The sequence below is a fragment of the Pongo abelii genome, chromosome 11 (genome assembly GCF_028885655.2).
Source record: "Pongo abelii isolate AG06213 chromosome 11, NHGRI_mPonAbe1-v2.0_pri, whole genome shotgun sequence".
In the NCBI taxonomy this organism is placed as follows: domain Eukaryota; kingdom Metazoa; phylum Chordata; class Mammalia; order Primates; family Hominidae; genus Pongo; species Pongo abelii.
This window is the reverse complement of record NC_071996.2, coordinates 92,032,951-92,049,216: the sequence shown is the minus strand read 5'-3', so window position 1 is coordinate 92,049,216 and position 16,266 is coordinate 92,032,951. Positions and strand designations below refer to the sequence as shown.

The window sequence follows — 16,266 nt, the reverse complement described above, 5'->3', positions numbered from 1 at the left end:
TTTATATTAATTTTTATGTATTACAATTTCTGGCTCTTTTCGTGTTTTCAGTCTTTCAGTAGTTTTTCCTCTGGTGCTTTGTCTTTACATCTTTTTGTTGCAACTATTTTGTGCTCTAGTCAACTCTTTGGATTTGATCTATGTGGAAACTGAAGCAAATAGCTTTACTTATTTCACACATTGGATTTTTTTGTGTCTTTCAGGTGAGCAGTAATATTTTAATGAATAATATCTGACTAAATATCCTAAAAATTGTTAACGTTCTTTTTGTAGTTTTTTGCATTTCTTACGTAGAAATTCCCTGTGTTTACATGGCATATTCTAGGGTGACATGTTTTTGCCCAGCAAGCCATTATATTGTGCTAATTGAACTTTTAAATTGTTTTTAATACCATAGGGACAAAAGGGAGAACCAGGATTAGTGCCTGTTGTAAGTATATGTATAATCATTGTTTCCTTGTACCTTAAATAAACTTAGCTTATAGTATAATTGTATATTATTGCTTATATACATACTTTCAAAAATAAATTAGTTATTTTAAAAACAAGTTTTTAGTATAACACAAGCAAACCAGAACAGATTAGTTATTTAATACAATATTTGATAGTCTGTGTTCCTGACTTTTATAGTCCTATGACTAAAGGTAGAAAGTCATTGTTTTAAAAAGTTAAATATGTTACATGTGGATATACACTGATAGTTAACATTAGTACTAGTTGGTATAGTAGTTTATTGTTCCACACTTCTGGAAATACATCATGCCCTGATCCTGATCAAAATTCCCTGTTGCATAAGAATTCCTAAGACTTCTTTAAACTTGTAAATGGATCAAGAATTATATTACTAAACAGGATTAAAGCTCTTCAACTGTCATTCTCTTAGGTTTCATTATTTTTTTATTTTTATTTTTTTGAAACAGAGTCTTGCTCTGTTACCCAGGTTGGAGTGCAGTGGCACAATCTCAGCTCACTGCAACCTCCACCTCCCAGATTCAAGTGATTCTTGTGCCTCAGCCTCCCGAGCAGCTGGGACTACAGGCGAGAGCCACCCTGCCTGGCTGAATTTTGTATTTTTAGTAAAGACGGGGTTTCACCAGTTTGGCCAGGCTGGTCTTCAGCTCCTGACCTCAAGTGATCCACCCACCTTGGCCTCATTCTCCTAGGTTTTAAAGGTGTTATCATCAGTCTGTCAAGACAAAAAGAATATGCATGTTGATTTATTTAGCAGTGTTTACATTCTTTATTTGCCTTTAATTGGCTTGTGTTTTTTTTTAACAAAGATTACCTAAAAATTAAATAATTCATATTGTTTTATTTAATTTTAAAAGGCATTTATGTGTGCTTACTATGTCTTAGGTGTTAAGTGCATTACAAATACAAATATTTATTTATTTGTCTTCATAACTCTATGAGGGAAGTAATTACCTAATCATCACTACCATTTTACATTTAAGTTTCCACTTAAGATCCTTAAGAACAGAGAGGATAAGTAATTAGTCCAAAGTCACACATCTGGTAAGGGGTAGTGTCGGGATTTGAACCCAGGCCTCTTGGCTCCAGTGTTGGTGCTCTTTATCATTACGCCAGCACTGCCTCCCTATATTAGAGTTAAAACTAGATAATATCTTAAATCTTAAGGAGAGGAGGAAATGGGCATGAATTGACAACATCCATTTGTTAAAAAAATTACTGTGGTTTTTGTTGTTATTCTTATTTGTTACTATTGACCTCTCTGAATATCTGCAGAAACTTTACCTTTACAATTTTCTTGTTTATTGTTTAGGTAACAGGCATACGTGGTCGTCCAGGACCGGCAGTAAGTAGTTTCTCCCAGTATTCATGGTACTCTTGTATTCCTTGAGATACTGAAAATCTTTACAGATATTATATCTATGAGAAGATAAAAGAATTAAACAATGATACTTGGTCTCTTAAAACATTTTGTCTTAAACCATTTTCAAGTTAGACATTCCTTTGCAGCAATGAATGGTAGATAAGGGATCATTTTATTCTGAAACTGAAGAAACATTATGTTAGTCTTGCTATTGGTTATGTAAAAGGAAAACACATTATTGTTACATTTGTTAATTTTAGTGTGACTTTGTTCACTGAAATTAGGGCATACTTGTGTGTTGTTTGACTATGATTAATGGTGGGCTAGTTTTATCTGCTTAATAAAATTATATATTGCAGTAGAATTTCAGAAATCATACAGCAGGAGAGCATATTTATGGCTTAGTATAAAAGACTAATTTTTTCAAGTTTGGATTATCAGCAGTATTCATAACATATACACACACTTCATGTAAATGTTAAACACATCAAATCAACTTAAATAAAATACTAAGTCAGCTTTAATGGACTCACTCTGGTTCTTCTGAAGCCCTCACTTTTAAACGATGCTATATGTTGGGTTGAGTAAATACACAATGTAATCTTCATAACTCAGTTTAAATCCTCTTTTAAAGAGAAACAAAGTCCCCCTGGAAACAGCCATTTCCCAGGGGAAAAAAAAAACATTTTAAGATATCAGCACAATAACACCACTTTTGAAATATAATATCATTTGTTATTTAAGGGAAAAGTAACTGTAATTAAGATTTGGAAATTTCTAAGTGGGTTTTAAACATACAAGGGAAGTAATGCAATATTCTAAGTAAAGTAAAAAGAAAAGATGCTTGAGTGTACATAAAGCAGTACTGTAGTAGGCTAAGAGGCTTTCCTTTCCATTGCTTTTATCAGCAACTTGCACAGTGATGAACATTTTGGGGTATCATGTACCAATTTGATTTCATACAGTCCCTGGAATAATTGATAATTTGTATTTTGCACATTTATGTAATTTTCAAAATCAGAATTGTAAGTTTTTTGCTCAGAGTTTAGTGGCAAAGGCTTTACCTGCGAGAAGACAGCAAATATGATCCTTAAAAATTTGCAATTACTAGTCAAGCTAATCTATTTAGCTCACTATGCTCCATGATGCCATAATGTGCACCTAGTTCTTCATAGGTCTTTAAATGTCACTGATAACATAAACAACCCTTCTAAGTGTACAGAACTTTTATATGCATATGGCTTTATTCTCTATAGTCTTCAACTGAACTGAATTAAGTGTGGTATTTCTGTTTTCCCATTTTCTTTTATCAAGTAAACTTTTAAAAATTCAATAAGAAAGTATACCTTTTTGCGTGCATAATCATCATTTTCTGTTTTAGGGACCTCCAGGATCACAGGGACCAAGAGGAGAGCGAGGGCCAAAAGGAAGACCTGTAAGTTGACAGGAGGGCTCCTTGTGAGGAATGTATAGCCAGTCAGTTAACACTGTGTTCTCTGAATGCAGCAAGAAGCTGGGAGCACTATTCCTCTTTCACCTCCATTAAATATTACAAAAATACAATAATAATTGTATATTATCTTATTAGATAACACAAATGATATTTCCTTGTCCCTTATGAGGTCAAATCAAAATAAAGTAGAACTTAAGGAAGCATAATTAACATATCATGAGTTTCACTCATGAGTAAGTAATGCCAAGAATGCACTGTTGAGATAAAACATCCAAGTTATGTGATCTGTGGTTGCCACAGGAATAACCAAGCTGGATACGGGAAAAAATTGTTAGAAGATAACATTTTCTTTCAAGTGGTTGCACAACAAGTTTATTTCCCAGGTAGCACTCTGCCTTTTTCACTCAGCAGCCACTGCAGTGATAGCAAAGGAGTAGTTTTAAAAATCAGCAATCCCATTACCAGACAAGTGAAATACCTTTAAAATAAAATAGTGACCTCAATATCTTTGACATAAAACATGAGGATATTATATAATATATACCAAAGGTTTTCTTTTATTACCTATCTGCACAGAATACATATTGTTCTCAAGTGTTAGGGTTACAACTTTTTGTTTTTCTTTTTTTTTTTTGAGACGGAGTCTCACTCTGTCACCCAGGCTGGAGTGCAGAGGCACGATCTTGGCTCACTGCAAGCTCCGCCTCCTGGGTTCACCCCATTCTCCTGCCTCAACCTCCCCAGTAGCTGGGACTACAGGCGCCCGCCACCATGCCCAGCTAATTTTTTGTATTTTTTAGTAGAGACAAGGTTTCACCGTGTTAGCCAGGATGTGATCCGCCCGCCTTGGCCTCCCTACAACGTTTTTTCTTATATATCACTTCTAAAATCTAATGTCTTTCATATATTAAATAACTGTATTCATTTGTGTATTGCTCCTATTATCTCATGTTTCAATTAGAAAATTTTGTTTGTACTGTTTAATTTTTTCTCTAATGATATCTATTAAAACTCTCAGATTTTTATCCTTTTAAATATATATTTATCCATATTTAAATGGGAGGATTAGAAGATAAGGAAACAACAGACAACTTTGAATATATAAATGAGGATAAAATATATTTTAGATCATATGCCTAGGAACACTTGCCACTAGTTTCACCCTTGTTACTACATTATGCTTCTACTCATTTCACCTCATATATAGTGTGATGTCGGTACTTTTTCTTAAATGGGGCTGCACTATGGATGGTATTTGCAGGCAAGTAGGTGCAAAGCAGTGCCCCAAGAGATTGGCCATATCCATATAGGTGAGCAGCAGGGCTGTGTTCAGATTATTTTATGCCCCATTCTTCACTGTGGTTGTATTGAGTTTTCTCACAAGTGTTGGTAGCTTAAACACTGCTGTAGGTCTCCAGATGTCTGTCCTAGATCTAGAAAGACAGAAATAGGTAGAAAATAACATCAGTTGGGTGGAGGATGGGTGGTCATGACAGGAAAAAAAAAAAAGATTTTGCATTGGTGTATTTGTACACTGTAAGTAATTGATAACATTGGGTCCTAAGTCTAGGTAGAAGTTGTTGTGGGACCAGACTTCCAGGGTTGCTGGTTAAGATCCAAAGAATCTACTCCCCAACGCTTCTCACTTATTTTCCCTATTTGACTTTGTGATGTGGTCAATTTCCTATCTTGGTTAGGCCTGAGACAATCAATGTGAATTGGGTATAAGTGTGTGTGCGTTGTGTGTGTGTGTGTGTTTGTGTGTGTGTGTGTATGAAAGAGCGAGAGCGAGAGAGAGAGAGAGAGAAAGGGGGGTAGATTTTTAGGAGGAATCAAGTGAGACAACCCTGGCAGATATCCAAGTAGGAAATCTGTTCCTCTCTTAATCCTAGCAAAGAAGTAGTGTGATGGTAAGTGTTTAACAACTCTTTTAATGCCCGCCTACACCGATTTCAAGATATGAAATGATGGATAGCTTTGCATGAAATGATGTATATGAAATGATGGGCATGATGTAACAGAATGCCCATAGGTAGAATGTTTTGCCTCATGTCTCAAGCCTTCTAGGAGCTGCTTAGCTGGACTAAAATTATGGCTGTCACAATATCATAAATAGCATTCCCCCTGCCCCTGCAATTATATTACCATCAAACAGTACAGAAGGCTCACAATGTACAGCATGGTTTCTCGCTGTTAACACTATTGATATTTTAGGCCAAATAACTCCATACGCATTGTAGGAAGTTTTGCGGCATTCCTGGTATCTACCTACTAGATGCCAGTTGAAACTGCCATCCCCCATACAATTGTGACACTTAAAAATGTTTCTTGACATTGCCAAATCCAGGCAAAATAGCTCTGGACTGAGAACTAGTATGTCAGTAGTTCAGTACGAGATACTCCCACAAAACCTTCAGGATTAGCCAATGATTTTCATGACTGTCTCTCATCACACGTCCTCAGTTTTAAGTATATTGTTCAGATAACTTCATAGTGACAAGCTAGCAACCTGTCAGGAGATGGACGGTCAATGATGTGCTAAGTTCTAGTTGCACATGACACTTAACCACTATTGGTATGTTTCTTGATCTGTAAAATGGGAAATATACTAGATCTTAACATCTATAACATTTATGTGTGTGTGTGTGTGTGTGTGTGTTTGTCAGAGAGAAAGAGAGCGAGAAATGAGAGAAATGAAGTTCTTGACAGTTCCCGGTCATTCGTCTTTTCTACTTGTGGATGTTTAAACATCGCCACCTAGTGGCAACCTCGAAGTACTTTTTTATTGTAGATTACTGCGGAGATATTTGAGTATCTTGGAAATGGAAGGGAATGATAATAAATGTAACATTTACCTTAATATAAGAATTATGTAATTCAGCTCACTTGGAGATATAAAAATAGATACTTTTAATGAGCTCCCAAATTCTAATTTGCTTTTGATATTTACCAGTAAACATTCTTGTGTTCACTTAATTTTAGATAATTTTTATAGAAGTTTTTATTAATTTTAATCTTAATTTGTGCAACAGTAAATTTCATAAGCTATTTAGAGGGGATTCCATGGAGGCATATAATGAATCATGAAGTCAATGAAAGCAATCTTAGGATCAAACTTTGAAATACGAAGTGTTAATTACAGAAGAATGGAGAAAGTCACAATCTCTTTGGAGGACTAATGAATATTTCACAAACTTATCTCCACTCCTGTTGACAATAAATGTAGTTTAGTGTGTGTCTCTTTGGAACTCTCACTGGGAGCAGAGATTATGCATTAGTTCACTTTTTGTATATAATAATATCTGGTTATTAATTAGCAATTGAGCATTGCAAGAACAGAATCAGAGTTTTCTACATAAGACTGTATGAATAAACCAGACTATTATTTTGTCTATGCTGTCGTATACATATCCAGTTCATGTTACTCTCATTCACAGGATCCAGAAGTCCTAGAGAACAATTGAAATCAGCCTCTGTTATGTATAATGAAGTGTGAAGTAAATTGTTAGTAGTTTAGGAGTCAGAAAAGTTTTGATTTTTAAAAACTGAGAATAATTTTCTAAGATACCATTTTTTAATATAAGCTTTTCAGGCTTAGTATTCTACTTCTATTTAATGGATAAATTTGCTTGTTTGTCCCACTACTGCAAGAAGTAAATATGTCTACATAAATGTTTAAATATATTAAAATAATTAAATTTCTGAATAGCTATGATGCCACCCTCCCCAAAACCAGCATATACAAACTGCCACCTCTGCCACCTGAGCTTGTCCTGTGTTTGCTCCCTCTGCACTATCAGCTCCTATTTGAATTGCTTACTGTGGTCCCATAGGTATTCTCATGTTTAAGCATGGGAGTTCTTTTTTTAACTATTAAACTTCATTTAACATATTTCCCTTGATCCCTGCTTATAATTATAAAAAGCATATTGTCTTATGACTTTTTGGTCCTTTCTTTTTAAAGCCTGTCAAGATTCTTTAGGGTTAAGGAGCCAGAAAATACTTAACTAGCCTTGTGGGAATGATGAGGTTAGAGGACGGAGCATTTCCAGAACTGAGGACGTGGCTGTTCCCCAAGCTGCCTTCAGAATGTGGGTTAGGAGAAGGGTGGAATTTGGCAGCTAGAAATCATTGCTCAGTTCTCTGACAACTTAGACTTGGCTGGGTCACAGTGCCTTTGCCTCTAATTTCTCAATGGTCTAGTCTTCCTCTGGGGGTGGGAAGGAAAATAAAGTGTGCCAGGCTTTAAAGTATTAAAGAGGAGTGAAAGGTAACAATATAATATGCATGTATTGAGTGTCTAGTATGTACCAGGAACTATGCAAAGCATTAAACAATTAGATAGAAAATCTCTACAAACTCCAATCAAGGGATTCTTGAATTTGGGGAGGAAGGGAGAAGTTAAGCAGACATATACATAGTTAACTGTAATCCAATGACATTCCACTGTAATTTCACTGACAGACAAGTGAATTTATAATTGTTGATCAAATACCCTTGCACGGCAAAAACTCAATCAAATAAGGAAGTTCACTTTAGAATACTGTTGAACTGAAAATTTTAAAAATAATTCTTCTAAGAATGCTGATTTCTGGGTATTTAACACGCCAGATAAAATTCTTACCCAGACCACATCCGAATGGTAGAAGTTCAGACCTATGCTGAAATCAGTAGTGACGTGGCTGATGAAATTACTCTAAGTGGCTAGATTGCCATTTATTTTTAAAATAATAAACACTCCCTTGCCATTAAGGAGTCTGTGCCTTTAGCTTTCTACTAAGTGTATATTTGGCAGTGGGTTCTAATTTTAACTGGCTTGTATTCCAGGGCCCTCGTGGACCTCAGGGAATTGATGGAGAACCAGGTGTTCCTGGTCAACCTGGTGCTCCAGGACCTCCTGGACATCCGTCCCACCCAGGACCTGATGGCATGAGCAGGGTGAGTTGTGTGCATTGTTTAATGTCACGTACAGGTCATGTTTTAAATTATTGATATATTGTTAGCATTTTAAATTGTGTCAGTTCAGATATTGACACTTGATTGTAAGAGCAGTTAAATAAGGTCAACACTGCTATGGACAATAGAACTAATAAACCCACAGGGAATTGTTGGAAAAATTTGAAGAAGTATTTTCTAAAGTACTGCTTCAAATTGTTTGTATTTCTCAATGTCAGCTCTGGACTCCATATGCTTTGTTTTTTCTATTGATTCTAAAGAACCACTGCTTTCCCCCCCCTTTAAATGAAATGAGAGATTTATCTGTCCTATTCTCTAGGCTCAGAATGCTAACAAAATCTGCTCCGTATCCTCCACAAGAGAGGATGACACATCCATGATGAGGGATATGAGAAGGCCATTGAGTTGACACTAAAAATGACACCTAATTATTTCTTCAATTTTAGTTTTTTTACTTGAAGTAAAGTCAAAACGTCTTTCAATACCAACTTCTTTGAATTGTTAGTGTCAGACATAGGGGATTTATGAGTACAGGCAAACCATGGAGATATTGTGGGTTCAGTTCCAAACCACCTCAATAAAGTGAAATACTGCAGTAAAGTGAGTTATGTGAATTTTTTTTTGTTTCCCAGTGCATATAAACCTACGTTTTTCCACAATATAGTCTGTTATAAAGTGTGTAATAGCGTTATGTCTCAAAAACAAGGTATATTCCTTTATTAAAAATACCTTATTGTTAAAAATTGCTAATAATCATCTGACCTTTCAGCAAGCCATAAACTTTTTGCTGATGGGGTGTTTTGCTTTGATGCTGATAGTTGCTGACTAATAAGGGTGGTATTGCTGAAGCCTGGAATTGCTATGGTAATTTAAAAAATAAGACAACAATGAAGTTTGCCATATCAAAATCCTTTGTTGTCATTTCAACAATATTCACAGTATCTTCACCAGGAATAGACTGCATCTTGAGAAACTACTTTCTTTGCTCATTCATAAGAAGCAAGTCCTCATCTGTTAAAGTTTTATTATGAGATTACAACAATTAAGCAACATCTTCAGGCTCTACTTATAATTCTAGTTCTGTTGCTATTGCCATCATATCTGCAATTACTTCCCCCATTGCAGTCTTCAGCCACTAAAATTCGTTTGTGAAGGTTGGACTCAACTTCTTCCAAACTTCTCTTGAGGCTTATGGTTTGACCAATCAGTCAAGAATGTTCTTAATGGCACCTAGAATGATGAATCCTTTCCAGAAGATTCTCAATTTATTTTGAACATTATATTCTTAAGTAATAAGATTTAAAAGTTGAAATTTATTTAGATCCATGGGCTGCAAAATGGTTTTTGTATTAGCAGACATGAAAACAACATTAATATCTTTGTATATCTCCATCAGAACTCTTATGTGACCTAGTGCATTGTCACTGAGCAGTAATATTTTGGAAGGAATCCTTTGTTTCTGAGCAATAGATCTCAATAGTGGGCTTGAAATATTCAGTAAACAATGCTGTAAAGGCTGTAAACAGATGTGCTATTATCCAGGCCTTGTTGTTCCATTTATAGGGTATAGGCAGAGGTGTTTTATCACAATTCCTAAGGATGCTAGGATTTCCATAATAAGAAATAAACACTGGTCTTAGCTTAAAGTCTCTAGCTGTATTAACCCCTAATAAGAGAATAAGCCTGTTCTTGGAAGCTTTGAAGCCAGGCATGCACTTTTTCTCTCTAAAAATGAAAGTCCTAGATGGCATCTTCTTCCAGTAGAAGGCTGTTTTGTGTACATTGAAAGTCTGTTGTCGAGTGTAGCCACGTTCATCAATGATGCTAACTTGAACTTCTGGATAACTTGCTGCAGTGTCTACATCAGCATTTGCTGCTTCACTTTGCACTTTTATATTATGGAGGTGGCTTCTTTCCTTTAACCTCATAAACCAACATTTTCTAGCTTCCAACTTTTCTTCTGCCACTTCCTTGCTTCTTTCAGACTTCACAGAATTGAAGAGGGTTAGGGCCTTGCTCTAGATTCAATTTTGGGTAAGATAATGTTGTGGCTGGTTTGGTCTTCTATCCAGACTACTAAACCTTTCTCCATATTAGCATTAAGGCTGTTTTACTTTCTTATTATTTGTGTGTTTACTGAAGTAGTGCTTCTAATTTTTTAAGAACTTTTCCTTTGCATTCATAAGTTGGATGATTGTTTGCTGCAAGAAGTCTAGCTTTGGCCTATCTTGGGTTTCAACATGCCTTCCTTACTAGAACATTTCTAGCTTACAATGTAAAGTGAGAGATGTGAGACTTTTTCTTTCACTTGAACATTTAGAGGCCATTGTTGGGTTATTAACTGACCTAATTTTAATGTTGTTGTGTCTCAGGGAATAAGGAGGCCCATGGAGAGGAAGGGAGACAGGGAACACCCGGTTGGTAGAACAACACACACAATATTTATCGATCAAGTTTATTGTCTTGTATGGGCATGATTCAAGGCACCTAAAACAATTACTTTAGTAACATCAAGATCACTGAACACAGATCATCATAACAGATATTATAAGAACAATAATGATATTAAAGTATTATGAGAACTACCAAAGTGTGACACAGAGACACAGAGTGAACACATGCCATTGCAAACATGGCACCAGTTGTCTTGCTTGGTGCAGGATTGTCACAAGACTTGAATTTGTAATAAACATAATATTGGTAAAGCACAGTAAAATGAGGCATGCCTGTAGATTGAGACCTTAACAAGGAACATGTAAAGCCTGAATATAATTTTTGCTTTATAAAAGTTCATACACATTTTTCTCAACAGATTGTAGAAGAAATTGCCAATTTATTTATAAACAGTACACACATTCTTTCCCACAAAAATTTGGAAACTAATGTGACTACTAAAATGTATATGAACAATTTTGGTCAGTTTGATTACTAAGGTTTTTTAATTGTGAAAGAGAGTAGGTCAAACTGTTTCCAAACTTGGAACATTCAGGGATTCATTAAAAGGACTATAAAAGTTTTATCAACTTACATAAATGTAATTTAAAGTTTACTGGGCATTGAACAAAGAAAGAATGTCATCCAAAAATAGTCCAAAATGGAATCTGGAATCTTTAGGACAAATGTTTTAAAGGTATCTTTTAGGTTTTGTTTAGATGTTTGGCGTCTCTAACTGTGGGAAGAAATCAGTTAAAGAGACTTAAACCTGCAATCAATTAGACTGGCTAGTGCTTATCAGAACAATCCATGCTTTTATCAAGTATCAGACATTTGCTCTGTTTCAGAAATTGCTCTGGAGAAACATACTTATAAAATACTCTGGGAAAGAATGGTCAATCAAAAGCACAAGCAATCAAAACAACTTAAGTCTTTTTCCAGGCTTTAAAGTCAAGCACTTAGAATGATTCTCAGAAGAGTCATTCTATAAGAATTCTGGAGAGTGTACACTTATCCATATGAAAAGGATGTTGATGTATGTCTTTTACTGTAGAAATAATGTCAACATATTGCTTTTACAGCCGTTTTCAGCTCAAATGGCTGGGTTGGATGAAAAATCTGGACTTGGGAGTCAAGTAGGACTAATGCCTGGCTCTGTGGTAAGCATAAATTTTACTGATCATTGAAGTACTTCAGTGAAAAAAATTATTTTAAAAAGAGAATCTTGAGTTAACTAGTCAAAGAATAACATGCATCTTCTTAAACACAGTCGTTCATTCATTCATTCATTCATTTAATTTATTTATTTACTCTACTGTGTGCCAGTTAAAAGCCCAGTGTGTTTCATTCATAATTATGCAAAGTGTTTGCTGACATTAATAAAGGTCTATCTGTACATTTTATTTAATATTGGAAGAAAATAAAGGAGTTTAAGACATATAACCACAACCGCAATAATAAAACCTATACCTTTATAAATAAAAAGCAGAACTATTTTATGGTGCTCTTAGAAACAGTGGTTTGGTAAAATTTTGAAATGAGATGTTTTGCTATTTTCATTTTTATTATTTTCTACTTAATATCCTCTGGCTGCCTTATTCCAATAGCTCTATGGTTTCCTGGCTGAGTCTTCTCAATATTCTTACCCTCTTTTGAATTTCTTCAACATCAGAAAGACTCCCATTTTTTTCCTGGATATTTGGAGCAATGCAATTTTATTGAATAAATTAACACTTCTAAAACCAACTCTCCCATGTTTTATTGCTCATAACATAGTTCAAAATAATTCCAGGTTAATAGCATTTCAGGCAATAAGAAGTGCAAAATCAGACCTCATAGATAACCACCCCTTCTATCCATCCTTAAGGCCAGCGTTGTGAGCATTTTAAATATTATTTGTATATTTTTAAAGTTACTAGTAATATGGCATCATTTAGTGATTCTTTTGGGAATTTTTTTTTGAGTTGCATATTTTTATCCATTTGGAGTTTAAATTACATATGTGTGGTTTTTTTTTAAATGGAGCTTTTCTTACTATATGTTCCATTCAAAATAAAAAATTAAAATCTTGCCATAAGAATAAATTTGATTTTGGCCAGGCGCGGTGGCTCACGCCTGTTCTCCCAGCACTTTGGGAGGCTGTGGCAGATGGATCACAGGGTCAGGAGATTGAGACCATTCTGGCTAACACGATGAAACCCCGTCTCTACTAAAAAAAAAAAAAATACAAAAAAATTAGCCAGGCATGGTGGCGGGTGCCTGTAGTCCCAGCTACTCGGGAGGCTGAGGCGTGAACCCAGGAGGTGGAGCTTGCAGTGAGCCAAGATCGCGCCACTGCACTCCAGCCTGGGTGACAGAGGGAGACTCTGTCTAAAAAAAAAACAAAAAGAATAAATTTGATTTTAATTTATTTTACTTTTTAAAGTATATTTAAAAAATAGTAATAGACATATAATAATAAATGTTCTAAAATCGCATTTTTGTTTTCTTCCTTTTGTTATGCCTCAGTGGAACGATTTCATGTTTAAATGAGGAAAGCCTGTGTGGATAGTTTCAATCTATGTTGTGAAAGAAAGAAATCACCCAGGAAACTCAGTGCCCCAGATCGTTTTCAACTCACATTTAATATAATCTAGTCATTATTGTTGATGTTTCATAAACCTTTAATTCAACTTATTTATTTAAGTTATAAGAATTATCTGCTGTGAATCTGAAGAATTAAATAGGCAGTTTGAGAACTAACTTATGTCTGCCAAGATTTTTCTTTATTCGGATGTTCTTACTTAACAGAACCATCCATTAAACATGCAAGTGTTCTTGTTCTAAAGACATTGGGTGTGTACAGGCATATGGCTCATCTCTCTTTATAACACTGAAGTTATGTATAAAATCATCCCAAATGTTATCCAAGCTTTAATCTCCTTGAATTTAGCTGCCTTCCAAATGAGTACAGATGGAGAATGTCATCATCCCCCTTCGTCAAAGCTTCACTTTTCCAGATTCTAGAGATGATTCAACATTTTTGAAATATTTGACCTAATTGTCATGAGTACTTTGCAACGTTTCTCCTCATTTGTTTTTAAGGGTCCTGTTGGCCCAAGGGGACCACAGGGTTTACAAGGACAGCAAGTAAGTCTCTTTATAATTAATTACATGCTGCAAGAAAAAGATACACGCACACATATATTACATAAGGTCTCTGTGACATGACTGCTTTTGGCTGGTTTTAAAATTTTATATTGTAACGCTCACTTCAAACAGGATATATTAAATAGTTTTTATTTAGAAATGTATGCAGCATGTTTTTGCAAAGTTTATTGGGATAAATTTTTATCATCTGATTTCTTTATGTGACTGATCTTCAATAACAAAATTACATGCCTTTGCATCTGAAGTAAGAAATTCATTATGTTATGTCATGAAAATGTTCACAATTGGTTATATGCCAACTCTGAAGCTATGAAATCAGATCATAGGAGGCAATCCCCATGTGGTATTATTAGAAATAAGAATCAAGATGTTTGTTCCATGGGATCTTTAGGAAGAACATAATACAATATACTTTTAAAATGCCTATCAGATGCCAGTAAAATAGTGATGTAGAACTATTTTTATTTTTTATAGCAATTTAACAGACATCAGGAAATAATATTTTAGAAGAAAGAATGAAAATAACCTTTAGTTCAGTCAAGGTTACCACACTGTCATTATGATGTGTGTAGAGTTTTACTTCAAACTATCAGTGAATAGAAAAGGTGGTTGATGATGGTGATGATGATGATGTTGATGAGGAGAACTACCATTGATGGAGCACTCACACACTCTGTGCCAGCACTATTCTAGGTTCTTAACATACATTAATTACTTCAGCAGCCATAACAGCCTAAATAAAGTAAGTACCAATATTATTCTGATTTTACACATTAGGAAACAGTTACAGACAGATTAGGTAACTTGCCCAAAGTCACACAGCTGGAAGATGGCAGAGCCAACTGTCTGAACAATTACACTATATATTGAGAGAGTACAGGGTTTAATATTCTATTTTTCCTTGGTTTGTATATATACTTTATTCTCAACTGTAGGGTGGTGCAGGACCTACAGGACCTCCTGGTGAACCTGGTGATCCTGGACCAATGGTAAATATCAAGTAAGCATGTAGACCCAGTTACATTTGGGTCCACCATTATAATGATGTCAAATATTGAGTTATTTATCTTCCCAGGTCCTCCCTAATGTAGGAAGAAATAATAATCCAGTTTGGAAGTCCTGTTCTATGAACCGTTCTTAAGCTATATGTTTCTTGTAGCAGAATATTTAAATTCAAAGACTATTTAAATTTATTTATTTAAATTTAAATTTAAAAATTCAAAGAATATTTACATTCAAAGATTATGATTATTAGACAGTGCTGAGCTATTTGCTTTTGTGCAATTATACTTTTTTTCTTGTTGAGCACATGATCTGGGGATGCAACATAAAATTCAAAACATTAATAAAACTATTTTCTCTGTCTTAACAATATTTATCGTTTTCATTTGTTTTAATAATATTTTGACATTTCATTTGTCTCAATAATGTTTTGAATTGTATTACTGGCAAGTAAAGGTAAATATTCTTTTTTTCCTTTTGTTTTGTTCTGTTATTAGGGTCCAATTGGTTCACGTGGACCAGAGGGCCCTCCTGGTAAACCTGGGGAAGACGTAAGCTACCTTTCCTCATTTTCCATTCAGGTTTTGAAGAGGCGAAGGAATTACAATGTTAACAAGAATGTTCTGTATTAATTTCCATTATATTTCCCTACCCTTTTAGTTTGCATTAAATTCAATGTAAAGAGGAGCACTCAGAATGGAATTTTACAAATACCTAAAAGGGCTCTTAATTTGCGTAGTATTATGTTATTAGGTACCACTGTCTCTTCCTGAATTCCCTGGGTTTTTGTTAAGATTTCTCCATCAGATGCTAGGCTTGTTGTCACAGTAGCAACAACCTTTCCTAGTGGAACCACTGAAATTACCTGAAAGAAAAAATATGTTGCTCTGATGGCAATACATCATTATGAGGTCTTATTTAAAAGGAATTTTTAAAACGTGTTAGTAGTATAGTGCCAATATGCTCCCCAATGATGAAAAAATGATTTCTTCAATTGGATTTTTAATTAAAGTTAAGACCCAACTCCAGATTTTGACACTAAGAACATGTAATCAGAGAACAGTGTGCAATAGCAGACTTACATTTCTAGATTCTTAGTTATACCAAAGTTGAAGATCAAATTATGGGTAGGCCATTAATTTCTATATGATACTAAACCAAGTATTAATAAATATTTTCTCTTTGTGAGTCATAAGATTTATTTAAACAGGTTACATTGAATTTGGCCATAGAGCACATATTTCTGGTAGTCCTTTCTTTTTAACCACAGGAAAGAAATGGAAAGTAGTATTTTAAGAAGCAATAATTTAATTCAGTGTCATGTGATCATATAGAATTCTATAGTACATATCCTATAGCATACATGTATGTTTATGTGTATAAATTTTGATGTTCATAAAATAGTGAGCTAGATCAGACCAGGAAAATTTTCAACAAT

General features: G+C 34.7%; 1 protein-coding gene across 1 annotated transcript in view; it reads left to right on the top strand.

Moving 5' to 3' along the window:
- Positions 1–16,266, top strand: part of COL5A2 (collagen type V alpha 2 chain) — a 147,441-nt gene that overhangs the window by 79,300 nt on the left and 51,875 nt on the right. The window contains exons 4-11 of the mRNA XM_002812666.5: positions 398–430; positions 1,784–1,816; positions 3,216–3,269; positions 8,115–8,225; positions 11,759–11,836; positions 13,761–13,805; positions 14,762–14,815; positions 15,326–15,379. Coding sequence (XP_002812712.1) covers positions 398–430; positions 1,784–1,816; positions 3,216–3,269; positions 8,115–8,225; positions 11,759–11,836; positions 13,761–13,805; positions 14,762–14,815; positions 15,326–15,379 — 462 coding nt within the window. The remainder of the gene's footprint in view (positions 1–397; positions 431–1,783; positions 1,817–3,215; positions 3,270–8,114; positions 8,226–11,758; positions 11,837–13,760; positions 13,806–14,761; positions 14,816–15,325; positions 15,380–16,266) is intronic.